Below are 16213 nucleotides of genomic sequence, written 5' to 3' on the forward strand. Positions count from 1 at the left end.
GGGAAGAAGTCCATTGAGCTCTCCCCACTTACAAACTATATTAGGTATCTGTTGACTAAAGGTGAAGACCAAAACAATACCTTGAATTGGTCCTGAAAGTGTGATTTCTTTGAATCCACTCTTGGAATACTCAGGTATTATATGTGTGCTAAGTAACATTAGCGAAAGGAATAGGCTCCGGTAATCAAAATGTCTCAAATGTAACATTAACTGTAAGATTTAAGGATAGGTCATGTGATAGAGGAAGGAAATTAGGTGGAGATTTGTGTCCGTTTTCCCGGGACGTGCCCTCTTGATCTCTGCTGACTACCTTTTGTGTAGGGCAAGGCACCCTTTTAATAACTTTTCTGTATGATCTTGGAAAAACTGCCTGTTCGGCGCTCCTGAGAGAATGCTACCTTTGCACTCGCTGACAAGAATGTTTCTCTTCCTTGAGTATATCATAAAAATATATCACTCTCCTCAGTATCAGTTCCGCCAATCAGCTGTTTTAAATTCCTTCTCAAATCTGGGCTGTCATATTGCAGATTCCATCATTAAGAGAGCAAAACGTTCTCTTTTCTTCTTCTTCTTTCTTTGGCTCTGCAGGCTGGGTAGATGTTTTAAACTAACTGGCTCCCCCTGGTGGTTGTCTGGCACAGGATGCGGTCCCTGTTGGTCTTGGAATGGCTATGGATGGCGCTGGCTCCCTTTTAGCTCATGTTGAATAAGATTACACCCTCCTGCAAGGCAGATATTTGATATGATGTGTTTTTTTGGGGGGGGCGTTGAAAAGCTGCCTTAGCATTCTTAGATGAAATGTGTCACAGCTATGTATCCCCCCCCCCGGCTTAAAAGGGCTAATGATGCTTGGGGTGCTGTGTTTCTTGGCGGAAAGAAGTCCCTCACTGGGCACTGGGAAAGGTCAGGTCAGTGCCAGACTGTGCGCTGCCAAATTGCTCCTCGCTCGCTCAAAGAGTTGTCAGAAAGCAAGCTCGGAGTACAGAACAGAAATCTCCGCCGGCTTTGAGCTCGGTCTGCTGCTGGGCTCCCGAATTAAAGCGCCAACTCAATTGCCACGGTGCGATGGGATAACATCTGGAATTGGTTTGGGACCAAAAGTTTCATTCCTTCGTGGACCCCTCACCCCCGGAGTAGCGTCAGTAGAAGGTCAACCCAGTTGGCGCGAAGATTCATTTTCAAGGTGTGCATTTAAAAAAAAAAAATCCTTTGCTTGGCACAGATGTCACGGAAAAGCAAACTCCAGGATGGCAAATTCTTTCCCTGGCACCCACCATCACTCGTTCATTCCTTTGGGTTCTCCTACTACATACATATACACACATACATATATAACCTTTATTGGCATAGATGGTTCTCCTACTAGCTGATCCAGGTGGACATCTTCTTTCGAAACTTAACTTCAGGACAGGGGCCCAGAGTGGTTAAGAAAAGGGTCGCGCCAGCCCACCTTCTTCCACCCCAAATGAAGGTGGTAAAAAAAACAGCTGCCTAATTACAAGGACCTTTTAGGAAATTGGAAGCATCGCCGTATTTGTTCAAGGCTTGCTAATAATTATATTTTCAATTGATGTCCTGCAGGCCAATCACGAAGCGTTTTGATGAGTTTAATATAATTGAATAAAGTGACATATTATGCGCCATTTAGGAAGCTCGGCACATTAGCCCTCCATTAGATAAAAAGCCAGTGTTATTCTACTGTTATGTCAGGATTCAAAAGAAATATATTAGGTCTTGATCAGCATCATCTTAACCCCACATGTTCAGAAACCATTATCAGATGACTAATTTTGCTAATAGGCTGCTTCTAGGACGTGGTATGAATGAAAATGAAAACGAGCCCAAACGCTATTCACCAGAGTCCTCTTTGCAATTAGTAATAAGCTGCAGATGAAGTCCCTGCCTATATCCAGCTCATTGCAGGCACAATGTAAGTGCCCCCCCCAAAAAAACTCCTGTACTTATCTATTTGCTGCACAAAGAGGATCTTTTCCCACAGTGAATGGTGAGAGGTTACCACGAAGTCCTTGCCCCTCTTCTGTGCCTCCTTTTGAAGCCTATGAAGAACTGAGAGCCCCGTTTGTAGCATGGAAGGTAGACAATCTGGAACGTGTCCAGAGGAGGGCAACAAAGATGGTGAGGGGTCTGGAGACCAAGTCTTATGAGGAAAGGTTGAAGGAGCTGGGTACATTTAGCCTGAAAAGGAGAAGACTGAGAGATATGATAACCATCTTCAAGTACTTGAAGGGCTGTCATATGGGAGGATGGTGCTGAGTTGTTTTCTGTTGCCCCAGGTCAGACCAGAAACAACAGGTTGAAATTAAATCAAAAGAGTTTCCATCTAGACATTAGGAAGAATTTTCTAACAGAGCGGTTCTTCAGTGGAACAGGCTTGCTTGGGAGGTGGTGAGCTCTCCTTCCCTGGAGGTTTTTAAGAAGAGTTTAGATCGCCATCTGTCAGCAATGCTGGTTCTATAACCTTAAGCAGATGATGAGAGGGAAGGCATCTTGGCCATCTTCTGGGCATGTAGTAGGGGGTCACTGGGGGTGTGGGGGGAGGTAATTGTGAATTTCCTGCATTGTGCAGGGGGTTGGACTAGATGACCCTGGTGGTCCCTTCCAACTCTATGATTCTATGATTCTAGGTGAGCATTATGGGCCCCATTTGTACTTTGTCTACTAGACCTTTACTCATGGACTGCTTCTTATCAGTTCTCTGTTTTGAACTCGATATGACAGTCCTTTCTGGGATTAGAGCTAAGGAAGCTCTCAAGATTCTCCCACTTTCTCCCCAGTTAAACTAGCCATTCTTCCACAGTGGAGTCTGGGGCATTAGGAATCCTCCATTGTCCTCTTTTCTAGCTCCAAATTCAGCCAGAGCCATTAACGTATGTAAGCACCAAGAACCCTAAATTGCATTGACTCATCAGAGGGGATTTTATCATTCTAAGCTGCCTTAATGTATAGTATTTGATGAGTCAGTTAGGATTTGTCTTTTGTTCCAGTCCTTATTTTTAGCAATCTGTTGTCACATCCTTTTTTCAAGTAGAAAAAACATCAGGTTGGATCCAGCCAGCTCCTCACTGTGTGTGTGTAAAGTGCCGTCAAGTCGCAGCCGACATATGGTGACCCCTTTTTGGGGTTTTCATGGCAAGAGACTAACAGAGGTGGTTTGCCAGTGCCTTCCTCTGCACAGCTTCTTCACTAAGTCTCGCCCAATTCCTGTTCATACATCAGCCCCCATCCCACATGCCCCATGATTCTCAGCATAACCTTTTTTTGTGTGGTCAAAGATCGGGAACTCCTTTCTTTTTCAGTAGCAGAAAAGCTGGTTGGATCCAATCCATAGCGGTGTTTTCCCCAAGATGAATCGCTTGAATCAAAGCAATACCAGAACCGGCATTTTAATTGACTTCCTAAATACATACATTTGAAAAAAGAAATAACACTAAGATAGCAAGTGGGGTTTTTTAGTCATTTTTTTGCCAGCGGTTGCGTAAGCTAAATTATTTACAGTTTGTAGTCTCACCAAAGAGGAGCAGATTGAGGTTATTTACTTTTCTGATAAGGAAAGGGGATTGAGGTTGCTGTGATATGCTGCTTTGTTAATTTCATGTTTGTTCCCTGATGTATAAAAATATCTTTTTAAAGAACTCACTCCAGGACTGACAGCTCCTTTGGAGACCGCAAGGAAGTAGTAAGATGAAACAGAACATGAATAGATCTCAAAAACAGAAGTCAGCAAATCTTTGGTAGGAAATAAAAGGGAGCAGTGGTGGAGAAACCTCTTTGAGCTTAATTTATTTGTTCTCGGGGAACCGAGCCCTGCATTTTGCTGGGGAGCAGCCCTTGTGATCTCCTTCCTTTCAGTGGCATGAAGCATTGCTTGCTGATATTAAAAGGGGTTGCAGAGGATAAGGAATGCAACAGGAAATAACTGGCTGGAACCCTTAACGAGAAGAAGACGAAGAAGAAGAAGATTTATTGCAAAGTTGGAGTGAAATGTTGAGTTTTGCTGGTCAATGCAGTTTCTTCTTCTTCAGATGTTTCAGCAACTCCATACTCTGTGACATTTTGCAGATTAAAATAGGGACTGTCTTGTACTTGTATAGGTGTTCCTTTAACAATCTCTGCCTAAGAAGCCCCATCATGTACATTATTAGACAATGCAGAAAGCTTTTCTCCCCCCAATCGTGGGCTTTTACAATCGTTTCTGTCTGCAACAGGCTGGTCTGTATTGATTTCGGTAGCCGCTGGTGATGGTAGACTGTGGGTTGGATCCAGCAATTTGCTTACACCAGGGCGGTTGATGTTCACCGCTGGCCCTACTCTCCAGGGTGTTCTATGCATGGTCGCTTTAACCTCCTTTATTCCCCATTTCAGCCAGGATCAAATTTTTCAGTGTGTACGATACCTCATTCCTTGGAAGCTCAACGCTGTTTCAATGCAAAATGAATCCGGCTTTTCCCATTCCTCCACGAATTAAACCGTTCATCGTGGCTCATTCCGGAGTCACAGAGCGTGCATACTCTGTCACTCGGGTTGAGCTTCCCCACGCCATCAGGCCCCACCCTTTTCCAACCCCTTCTTCAAAGCAGCATGCAGGGGAAAACAGAAGATTGGCTTCTTTCACAGCCAATCACAAAGCAGTGTGTAAAGAGGTGGGGATTCAAGTGCTTCCTGCTATCTCTTTCTGGAGCTCTTACTGAGCAAAATAAAGGCTTTTTTAAAACGAGGCTTGGATTTCTCCCCCTCCTCCTTTCAGATTGCTCCATTTTTTGTTTTTTGTTCTTCAAATGCTTGTTTTATGCGGCGGTTGGGTTTGGGGTGTAGGAAATCTTCTCTCACGGGGAGCAATGTGAGGTGAGCCAATTACAGAGCAGCATTTAAAGGGGTGGGGCTTGATTTGAGCTTGGGAGACTGTTTTTCTGTATTCATGGTTCGATTAGCACACAGTTTCGTCCCTGATCATTCAAGCCAATGCATACAGTTTCCCCCAGCCCGGGTTACTTTAATGTGCAATGAATCTAGGTCCAAGCAGGGAGATCCAGCCCATGCATAAAAGACCTAGTAGTCCTTTTCTGACCCCGAGAAAGTCGATTCTTGGGGTCTTGGGACCCACATGATGTAAGAGCCATGTCAGGGCTACAGTGAGGAGGGAGAAGAGGCAAAATTGCTTGCTCCACAAAGGTACCATGACCCCAGGAATCAACTTTCCTGAGGAGGTGAGGGGGGGAGACTGCAACCATCGGTGCTTTGCACTTACAGACCATTGAATCCAGGCTTGTTCCCTTTAAAGGAAAAAAAAAAAGCCGAGAGAGTTTTCAATAGAATGCTTTGCCTTGGATTTGGTGGTGCTTATTTATAGAATAGTGACGACTCAACCGCTGAGAGCGATAGATGATTATGGGATGGGTGGAAGGGGAATCAAGGCAGTAACGTTTTGTGTTTAGATAACCGAGAAAGTGGCTGGACCGGGGCACAGAACTGAAAAGCAAAGCAGGAGGTGGCTGTTTTTGCTTCAGATACACGAAGGAAATGTGAATGTAATAAAAAATATGTCCTCTCATCTTCCCGCCTCCCCCAAGGGAAGGCGGCTGTATCCGAAAAGTGGCAACTGTAGTGGACTTGTGCATGCAGAAAAGGTGTATTTGTTTCAGTGTTGTTATGGGGAGTGGGATTTCTTTTTCCAAAAATCACTTTTTAAAGATATAGCCATGGATTCCTCTTATTCTCACATGAACACACAAAGCTGCCTCATACTGAATCACACCTTTGGTCCATCAGTCAGTATCATCTACTCAGACTGGCAGCAGCTCTCCAGGGTCTCAGGCAGGGGTCTTTCACATCACCTACCTGCCTAGTCCCTTTAACTGGAGATGCCAAGGATTGAACCTGGGACCCTTCTGCATGCCAAGCAGAGGCTGTGCCACTGAGCCACAGCCCCTCCCTCGTTTTCTTCTCTTTTTAAAAGGGGAGAAAAAAGGGATTTTCTCTTCCATTTCTCTTTGTAGATATCGTTTGTGATGAAGGGAGCTTCCTTTGACTCTTGAAAGCTTATACCCCAAAATCTAGTTAATCTCTAAGGTGCCGCTGGACTCAAATCTGGCCATTAATTTCTCTTTGATTTATTTTTCAGTGCATCCTTTTGTAACTTCAGCCCCTTACAGTTGTTTTGTGTTATACACCACAAAGTGGCACTTGAGCAGGAGAGTAGGGAACACATCAACTACGGCTGTTGAAAAAAAAATTCGGTTAAATTCGGATTTGGCAAAATTCGGCCCGTTTTTATTCGGGAAATGCTGAAGTCCGAACTCCCCCGCTTCGGGTCCATGCAATTCGGCATGAGGTCCGGAGTTCGGGGAAAAATTCGGCCGAATAAAGCCATTAAAATCACAATCGCACCTTTCCGCGGCTCCGGGGGGGGCATTTTTGGGGGTAGAGGTCCCAAACTTTCAGCGTAGCTTCAAAGGACACTTCTTGCAATAACCCCCAAGTTTTGTAAAGATTGGATCAGCGGGGGCTGAGATATGGGCCCCGAAAGGGGTCCCCCCTCCTTAATGTGCATTTGCAATTAGCAGAGCTTGCTGCCCACTCAAAGATCCCAGCCCCGACAAACAGCTGAGCTGTGGGGAGCAAGGGCGGGGCAGGTGCGAAGAAGTTTGCAAACCATGCAAAGCAACACAACCATGCAAACCATCACATTTGCAACCATGCAAAGCAACACCTGACGCCTGGGAGTTTGCAAACCATGGAAAGCAACACAACCATGCAAAGCAACACGTTTGCAACCATGCAAAGCAACACCTGACGCCTGGGAGTATGCAAACCATGGAAAGGGACAGAGGCATGTTAGCCAAGCATAAGGAGCAGGAGGGGGGTGGAATTTCCCCTTTTGGATCGGACTCAGGACCAAGCAAATGCATTCTTTAAGTCATAATTTGAAAACAATTTTTGAGCAAGCATCAAAATAGACCTAACCGATCTTATGAATGAGGGAAAACCTGAGGACACACAACTGAAACCCCCCCCCCTCAAACCAGGAAGAGAGAGACTCGAGGGGGCACACCCCCCCAGACAGAACGGGCTTCCCCCCCACCCACAGAAACTGCTCCCTCCCTCCACACACACAGACTCTGCTTCCCCCCCCACACACACACAAAGGAGAAAAATTATAGACTAAAGCCCCAAAAGGGGTCTTACTGTGGATGTCTTCTGTTCCATCAGGAGGGACTTGGAGGACTGGGTAATCCAATACAGTTCCATTTAAGCACGGGAGGTTTTGCCTTGGATTTGCCGCTGTCGAGATGCACACAGGATCGGCTGATCCCATTCATCCCAATAGGGAAAAGGGGGCATATCTCAGCCCCCGCTGATCCAATTTTTACAAAACTTGGGGATTCTTTCAAGAAGGCTCCTCTGAAGCTACGCTGAAAGTTTGGGGGCTGTACCCCCAAAAATGCACCCCCTGCAGCCACGGAAAGGAGCGAATGTGTGCTGTAAATGGAATAAAAATGCACATTAAGGGGGGACCCCTTTCGGGGCCCATATCTCAGCCCCCACTGATCCAATCTTTACAAAACTTGGGGATTCCTGCAAGAAGGCTCCTCTGAAGCTACGCTGAAAGTTTGGGGGCTGTACCCCAAAAAATGCGCCCTCTGCAGCCACGGAAAGGAGCGAATGTGCACAAGCACCCCCCCCCCACGGGGATTTCTCTCTCACACAAACAGATACTCTCTCTTTCTCTCCCCGGCCGGGCCGCTCAGCAGCTGGGCTCATGCACTCAATCGCGACTGATTGGCCAGAAGAAGACCCAGCTTGGCCACCGATTGGCGGTGGGAGAGTGCTGCTTACTAACTAACAATTATGCTGCTGCGCCAAACCCCGAATTTGCCGGATTTATTCACCGAACACCCCGAACTCGCTGAATTCGGCTTCCCGTTTTCCCACCTTTTTTGAGTTCGGTTCCATCCGAACTAAAAACCGCCGAATCGGGAAATTCGGCTGTTTTTCGGTTCAGGACGAACCGAATCGACAGCCCTAACATCAACTGCCTCTGAGCATCTACAGTGTGAAATTCCGACGTTTCGCAGAACCTCCCTTCCTGCCCCTCCTCTCTTTGAATTTTTTTTTTTTTGGATCAAAATGGAATTGATTTGAACCAGACCCCACGTTCCTAAAGAGATAAAAGGGAATGGATTGTGGGATCTCTTATTTGACGCAATTGCTAGAATGCTGGGCCACATTGACTATCGCTACTGAGCCAGGCCATGGAAGCTCGCTGGGTGACCTTGGGCCAGTCACTCTCACTCTGCCTAACCTACCTCACAGGGTTGTTGTGAGGTAAAATGGATGAGAGGAGAATGTGGTAAGCTGCTTGGGGTCCCCGTTGGGGAGAAAGGCAGGGAATAAATGAATTAAATAAGTACATTGTTTATAATGGTTTGTTTTCCTTCTGTTTATAGGTGCTGCTGCTGCTTCCTCCAGCGTCATGACTCCTGCTATCGTCATTCATCCAGTCAATACTAGTGTGATAGCTGGAAGTAATGAAGTCGTACTGGAATGCGTGGCCAATGGCAGGTAATGTAAAAAAAAAAAAAACCTTGTAAAGAACGTGCCCATCTAAAACTGGGGGAAGGACAATCCGTTTAATTCCAAGTGACGATACACAGAGCGAAGTACACTGTTAGCTTTCTCTAAGACATGGAGAATACAGGGTTAGTTTGTCCAACTTTGTTACTGGGTTAATATACAGGTTGTTTCCAGGGAGCAACAAAAGGAAATTATTTGTGCAGAAGAAGATATACCTTGGAGGCTCAGTGGCGGCCGGCATCTAAGTACCAAACAATGGTCTTATTAATTGTATTACATTTTAAAATGAGGTCAAATGATGTTGCTAAGCTCTTGATGAGATAAATCGGAGAAGGAAGGTTTGCTCGGCTCCCACAGAAGGGTTTGGATAATGAAAGTCTAGCATAGGGCTTTGGACAACTTAATAATGTCGAGTGAATCCAGGGAACCTGAATGTGTTTTTTTTTATTACTCGATGGAAATTTCGCCGTGAAAACAGTGTGTGTGTGGGTGGTGGGTGGGAGGGGAATGGCATCCTGAAAAAGGTAAAGATCTGAAATGTTCATAGAACGTTAGGAAGGCCAGTTGATGGTCTCCCTGGGAAGGCAGCCGAAGACAATCCTATCTGCAAACCAGAGTTCTCATAAAAGCACCACCGTGCGGCCGAGAGCCAAAGTCGTGGTTTATTTTCCTCCTCCTTTACTTAGGCCAACCAAATCATTAGCCCTTAGACGCTCCACCACTGTAACACTCAGCTCTGCCTGTTGGATGGCACTCTTGCCATTCCCTTCCTTTCAAAGCACGGCTGTTTTAAGACCCTGCAACCGCATCTGGATTTATTTCTGAGTGTCCAACATTCAATATGCCGGCAGCCCTGGAAGAGTTAGGTGAGTCATATGTTCACTGTGTTATTACTGCAGATAACATAATTCACAGTCATAATGGGCATGACTTTTACCCTCACAGGCCTACTGAGAAATTAAGCATCGCCTGGAAGAGAAACGGAGTCAAAATAACCAGTGGAGTTAGCAGGTTTGGGAGACGCCTCGCTATCGCCAGCCCAACCTCTGCTGACATTGGAATGTACGTCTGTGAGGCGCAGTCGAGAGACAGCTCTGCGGAGCCAGAGAAAGCAAAAGCTTTCCTCTCCATCCTGGGTAAAGACACTTAATTTTATTCTGCAAAAATGAGCCTTGAACGGCAGGACAGCAGGAAACAGGAATGGAGATTTTACGGTTTCACTGGCCTCATAGTTGTACCTCTCCCCGGTAAACGGAACAGAAGAGGTGAACCAGGGTTACCTTTGCAATTAATTCAGCCGTTCCTCTACGTTGAATAGAAATTCATCAATAATAATAAGTTTTTGGCTTATTATTTTAGTAAAAATATCAAAAAATGCCTTACGGTGAGTTTTGATTTTCAAAAATTGCACCGTAAACAATGGTGGGATTTCTTTGCTTCCTTAAAGCCATTTTTGCTTTTATCAATCTGGGCATAGTTTCACTCAGGGGAAGTTATTGATTGTCTTCCCTCACCCTCAGTAGGTGTGTAACCAGGCAGTTCCAACATTGTAAGATAAAGTGTCCCAAATAATGGGGAGTGATCAAAAAGTCATACTGGAAGCTTCAAACTGATATTTTATTTGGGTGAGGAACCTGTGAAGTGTCTCGCTATTGGATTGCAAACGGGAACAGTAGGTGTGGTCCAGCTTATGTGTATTACCAATCGGAGGGCCTCTTGAGTGATTATCCCAGCCTACTTCTTCTACATTAATCTTAACAGCACTGTTTGAAGGATACATTTTGGGCCTTTACTGACGCAGAAACCGTGCGCAAAGCCCCGGGGGGGGGGGACTTTTAAAGATTCTCAGTTTCTTAGAGAGTAACCAAGGGAGTTCATTCTGCTCCACAGATCTCTGTGTGGCAGATCTCTGTGTGGCAATCTGTCCCTTGCAGACTTTTAGTAGCTTTGAGTAGCTTGTGAGGATGGTGCTGGGACAGCTGCAAAAACAAAAACCTTCATTTACAATGGATAATTCAAAATCTCAGTGAACTTCCCTTTTGAAGCTCTGGCCATTTTCTTATTATGGTTTTGAGCATCTCAGAGCCTTGATTATCACTACAGTGGATATTGCGGGCAAAATACAATTTCTGTACCTCACCATTAGTATGCCCCTAATTTCCAAATGGCTTGAGAATAAGCAGGGTTCCCCCCCCCCCTTTGGCTTCCCAAAGTTAGCTAGCCCTTGACTCTACCTCCACAAATCTTCTTCTTGCGAGCAAGACTTAGCATTCCTAAATCTCATTTGTATTGCCCGGTGTAGTTTACATATATATGGATTATTTGACTCGGGTGACTCTGTTGATAACGATGCAAATTGCTGAATTTTTTGTTGACGATCTGATCCTATTGGAAAAGGGAGGAGTTGACGTTGGTGGAATGGATGTGAGAAATGAAGGGATGCCGCTCTGGCAGCCAGCGCCTTCTCTTATCCCAAAGTGAGAGTTAAGATTTGCTGTTAGAAGTCATAGCCACATGGATTAATGCATTTTAAGATGAGGGAGGAGGGGAGACCTTGATGAACTCCTAAAGACGTGTGAGCTATCCCTGCAGCTGTGGACCACAAGCACTGCACTGATAAGTGAAACCCACCCCTCATGGAGCAGGCTCCTATCCCAGCACATCCACCCCTTCTGCATTAAGAATGGAAATGTCTACGCTGCATTGAAAATGCAATAAGCTTAGCCTATGGTTCAGGTTGCCAACCTCCAGGCCGGGTCTGGAGTTGTCTCCAGACTACAGAAATCAGCTCCCCTGGAGGGAGTGGCGCCTTTGGAAGGCAGACGCTATGGTATCACATCCCCACTTAGCCCCCTCTCTAAACTCCACCTTCCCCAGGACCACCCTTCATCTCCAGGGATTTCCCCAGCCGGAGTTGGCAACCCTAGCTATTTTATAATCAGGTACTTTGAAACATTTCACTAAAGTCAGGGGGGCAGTTCTCTTCTTCTTTGCAAAATTGGTTCCCCTTTTATTCACTCTCCACTTTTATTTTAGAACTTGCTATGCGGACTTCGATTTTAGCTTTGATTATTCTTTTATTGCTTTTTTATTGCTTTATTGTCTTCAAAAAGTGACCTCCGAGCTCCTTTTCCTTGAAAAAACAGGGGCGCATTTCGCTTATTTACGATTTTGATTTAAGCCCTCCTTTATCCCCACAATTTTATTACGACAAATTTAATTTTGTGGCGGTACCACCAGCTTTTGCCTCCTGCAGTATTTCAAGCCCCTTTTTCTGCTGGTGCAGATGGCCCTGTAAGCAGAGCTCAGATAAAACAGAAAAAACTGAACATTAGGGAAAGATCTTAGAAGTCACAGTGACACCTTTGATTAGTCGCCCACACGCTCTGATTTTTAGATGTTTTATTTATTTCTTGTATCGGATCTGTAGGGACTGGTGGTAAATGATGTTAGGAGAAGTGCTTGAGATATGAACGGGCGGATTAAAAGCAAGCAGTAACAATTTGGTTACCAATTACTTTTATTACACCTTTCATGGAACAAGCCACTATGGGTGGCGGGCACTTACTCCGAGTGTCAGCTCTTCATGCCATATTTTGTTGCTTATGCATTTGTGCCGAAGCGGGGGGGTGGGGGGGTGTCTCTAGCAGGAAATGAAGTTAACAGATTAGTAGATAATTCATTAAAAGGCAACAGCTCCATAATGGAACAGAGCCATTTCTTAATTAGGGAGGGAACAGATTTGAGGGGAGGGTGAAGACAAGAATCGAAAAGGATAGAAGGCTCCTTCGCAAAGAGATATCTCTGTAAGCTTCCTTGAAGGTGTTTCCTTCCTAACCTACATTATTAAAATCTGTTTTAGTAGCACTTAAGAACTCGATTATGCTTGCCCATTTGTGCACATAAAATATTTGTAGAGTACACCAGTAGATAACATACAGGGACTGGCGCTTTCTGGTGTGAAGTAGAAGAAAGTTTTTTAGCAAGCTTGTTTGGGATAGAGATGTGCATTATATTCTATTCAGGGTCTGTTTATTTATTTTTTAAAAAACCTTTGTTCAGATTGTTTCAGATTAGATAGATAGATAGATAGATAGATAGATAGATAGATAGATAGATAGATAGATAGATAGATATAGGAGTCATTGATGCATCTGAACGACATTTAAATTGGTTTCCATTGCCGGGGTGGGGGGTGGGGACCTCACCCGAAACTTTTAAATTGGTTTCCATTGCCAGGGTGGGGGGTGGGGACCTCACCCGAAACTTCTTTGGAGTCTCAGAACAAATTGGGACGATTGAACCACCACAAATTTCAAGAAGAGAGGAGAAATCCTTTTCTGTTTTAGGGGCAGCGAGTGGCAACATGCTGTAACTGCTTCTCCCAGCATTCCAGTTGGGATGAGATTTTCCGGCTTGTAGCCCTCCGCGTGTGGGATCCTCCCAGCTGAATTGCAGACAGAGAAGGGGAAGGGTCACGATTATAAAGAATTCCTGGTGGAGCCGGGTGCATGGAAGCGCTAGGAGTTTTCCCTCTGTCATTTTCCTGGCCCCGATACAGGAGGAGGATTTATTTAAAAAAACAACAGCAGGCCCACTAAATTCTGTCATGTCCACATGAACGGGGTTTGTCTGAAAAGGTGAGAGAGCCACATGTGAATTTTCTTTTCAGGCACTGGAAATCTAAACTACTCTGAGGAACTGTAGGCATTTATGGTTGAGAGTTTTGGAAGCTTAAACAAAAATGGTTTGGACGCTAACAAGGACCCTGGACAGCGATTACTACTTGTGCAGAGAGCCTGTTGGTAGAAACTACAGTTTTAAAGAGGCAAGGAATAAACATGGATGAGCATGACGGGAAGAGATAAAGTGGATTTTGTAAAGGCAAATCACATCTCAGTAACCTACTGGAAATGCTGGGCTTTAGGCTGAATACCTAGAGCGGATATAACATATATAGCACCATTCTGCTGAGTATATATTTGGACACTGCCTTAATTTACAGAGACCTTGCAAACTCTCATTGCCAGGGATTTCACAAAGAAGTTAAATAGCAAATGGGATGATTTAACCCATAGTTGCATCTTCTTTTGGTGTACGGGGCAGATCACAGAATCATAGAGTTGGAAGGGACCACCAGGGTCATCTAGTCCAACCCCCTGCACAATGCAGGAAACTCACAACTACCTCCCCCCCACACACCCAGTGCCCAGAAGATGGCCAAGATGCCCTCCCTCCCATGAACTGCCCAAGTTCATAGAATCAGCATTGCTGACAGATGGCTATCTAGCCTCTGCTTACTCTAATATGACGGGCAGGTGCTGCGGCTCACGTAAAAGAAACACCCAAGTAAATACTCGATGCATTGCTCCATCCTGTAAGAGGTTCACCTAAAATTTGTACAGACAATGCCGGTTCAACTTCATCTAGCAGCATGGCATGATATGCAGGGGCCAGTTCAGCCACGCCAACTCATAATCTGTTTCTTGCTCCTTGAACGTCGCACTTGTCGTGTGAATGCCCTTGACCTTAAAAAAGACAAAGGTCCCCTGTGCAAGCACCGGGTCATTCCTGACCCATGGGGTGACGTTATATCCCGACGTTTACTAGGCAGACTTTGTTTAAGGGATGGTTTGCCAGTGCCTTCCCCAGTCATCTTCCCTTTACCCCCAGCAAGCTGGGTACTCGTTTTGCCGACCTCAGAAGGATGGAAGGCTGAGTCAACCTTGAGCCAGCTACCTGAAACCGACTTCTGTTGGGATCGAACTCAGGTCGTGAGCAGAGCTTGGACTGCAGTCCTGCAGCTGACCACTCTGCGCCACAGGGCCCTAGGCCTTAGCAGTATGAAATAACATCCTTGGATTTCAGTACACACAAAGCTGCTTTATATGGAGTCAGACCATTGGTCCATCGTGGACAGCCTTGTCTACACTGGCTGGCAGCAGCTCTCAGGGTCTCAGGCCAAGGTCTTTGTCTTTCATGTCACCTTCTGTCGGATCCTTTTAACTGGAGATGCTGGGGCCTTCTGCATGCCAAGACGATGTTCTACTTCTGTACCACGGCTTCTTCCTAAAACAAAAGACTCTCTTGCGTGCACGCACACACACACACACACACATTAGCACACTAGAGCCATATGATCTAGAAACTCCCATTAATATGTTTTTAAAGAGAATTTATTAAGAGAAAATGAGAATATAACAATAAAAGAAAATGGAAATACAACATTACTAAAATACTCATAATACAAATTCTTGAAAAGAAACTAAAGCCGCGCTGCTAATATAACTAAAATACCCATAACAGTGAACCAAGCAATACTCCATCTATTTATCCAAAAGTCTGCATGATTATTACATCACTACCTGGCTGTGACATCTGTCACCCCATTGATCGCCAGGGTTGATTCGGCTGATATGGCTGGCTAGGCGCATGTCCCCTACCTCCCTTACCGCTCCATGGGCGTCCCTCCCGAAGCTGCGCACTAGGTGGAAGAGAATGACCATCCCAGATAGAAGGAGTGTACCATTCTTTGGTCAAGGGTATATGATAGCTGTGCTCCCCTGCTAGAACCTCCAAGCAAGCTCGAGGTCCCATTAATATGTTTTTATCTGAATATTTAGTGAGTTGTACCAGGGATGCATCAAGAGGCCCAGCGAATCCTTACCATGTTACTAACCTATAGCTGCGCTGCAGTTTTCCGGAGGGGACGGCAGAGCCATCCCCGGGATGTCTTCATATAATTCCAGCAAAGATAAACCGAGGTGATTCCAAACTCTGGTTTTTATTAGCTGCAGTTGTTATAAATTTTTTAAAGGGTAGCATGTTCCTGAGCTCGCACAGCGTTGGTTTTGGGAAGATTTGCTGCAGATTAGATAAGACCATATTGGTTTCCTTTCCTTTTATCCCTTAGAAGCTCCTTGATCAATTGATCTTGAGCAGCATATATCTAGTGTTGGAGGGATATAAGGACTGAAACAAATCTTGCCACTGACAATGTAGCCTTAGGGTCCCTGTCGCTTAGTAAAAAAGGCATTATGTCAGTCACAGAGGCATTGTATTTGTATATTAAAAGGGGGTTAAATATAGTGCGATCGAAGTTCCTCGTAAAAGCGGCATTCCAAAAGGGCATGGGCTAATGTGTCAATAGAGCCAGAAGAGCAAGGGCAGATCCTGTCAGAGTATGGTATATTCAGAAATATGCCCTGCATCACCATAGAAGGGTTAGCATTCAATCTAGCCAAGCAAAAAGCTCTACAGAGACGAGGAGTTGTTAGATAATATGTATAGGCAGGCAGACCACGTGGAGGGGGTATTCCGAAGAACTGGGATGAACAGACGCGACGAGCACGAAAAGTAGTGCTGTTATAATCGAGCTCTTTAATGCTCTTTTTAATTTTGGCAAAAGCTTCAGTTTTCCCATGATCTGATAACATATCCTGCGAGAAGCCCAGCAACGCCAGTTTCTCATCTAAGATTTTTTGCCATGAGGATTTGAAAGGGTCATGCTTCAGAGAGGCTAGGAACCCCTCAGTGCTAAAGCACAGTTTAAGGTGGAGTTTAAAGGCGGCCAACCACGCCCTAGCTTCAAGTGACATTTGGCCAAACTCGGAACGAAGAG

The 16213-nt window shown here is 45.2% G+C and overlaps 1 protein-coding gene across 1 annotated transcript in view; it reads left to right on the top strand.

The window, feature by feature from the left end:
* The window catches only part of SDK1 (sidekick cell adhesion molecule 1), a 474538-nt gene that overhangs the window by 260766 nt on the left and 197559 nt on the right, over nt 1-16213 (top strand). The window contains exons 6-7 of the mRNA XM_056866585.1: nt 8466-8580; nt 9538-9728. Coding sequence (XP_056722563.1) covers nt 8466-8580; nt 9538-9728 — 306 coding nt within the window. The remainder of the gene's footprint in view (nt 1-8465; nt 8581-9537; nt 9729-16213) is intronic.

The sequence above is a fragment of the Euleptes europaea genome, chromosome 21, assembly GCF_029931775.1.
Source record: "Euleptes europaea isolate rEulEur1 chromosome 21, rEulEur1.hap1, whole genome shotgun sequence".
NCBI classification, from domain to species: domain Eukaryota; kingdom Metazoa; phylum Chordata; class Lepidosauria; order Squamata; family Sphaerodactylidae; genus Euleptes; species Euleptes europaea.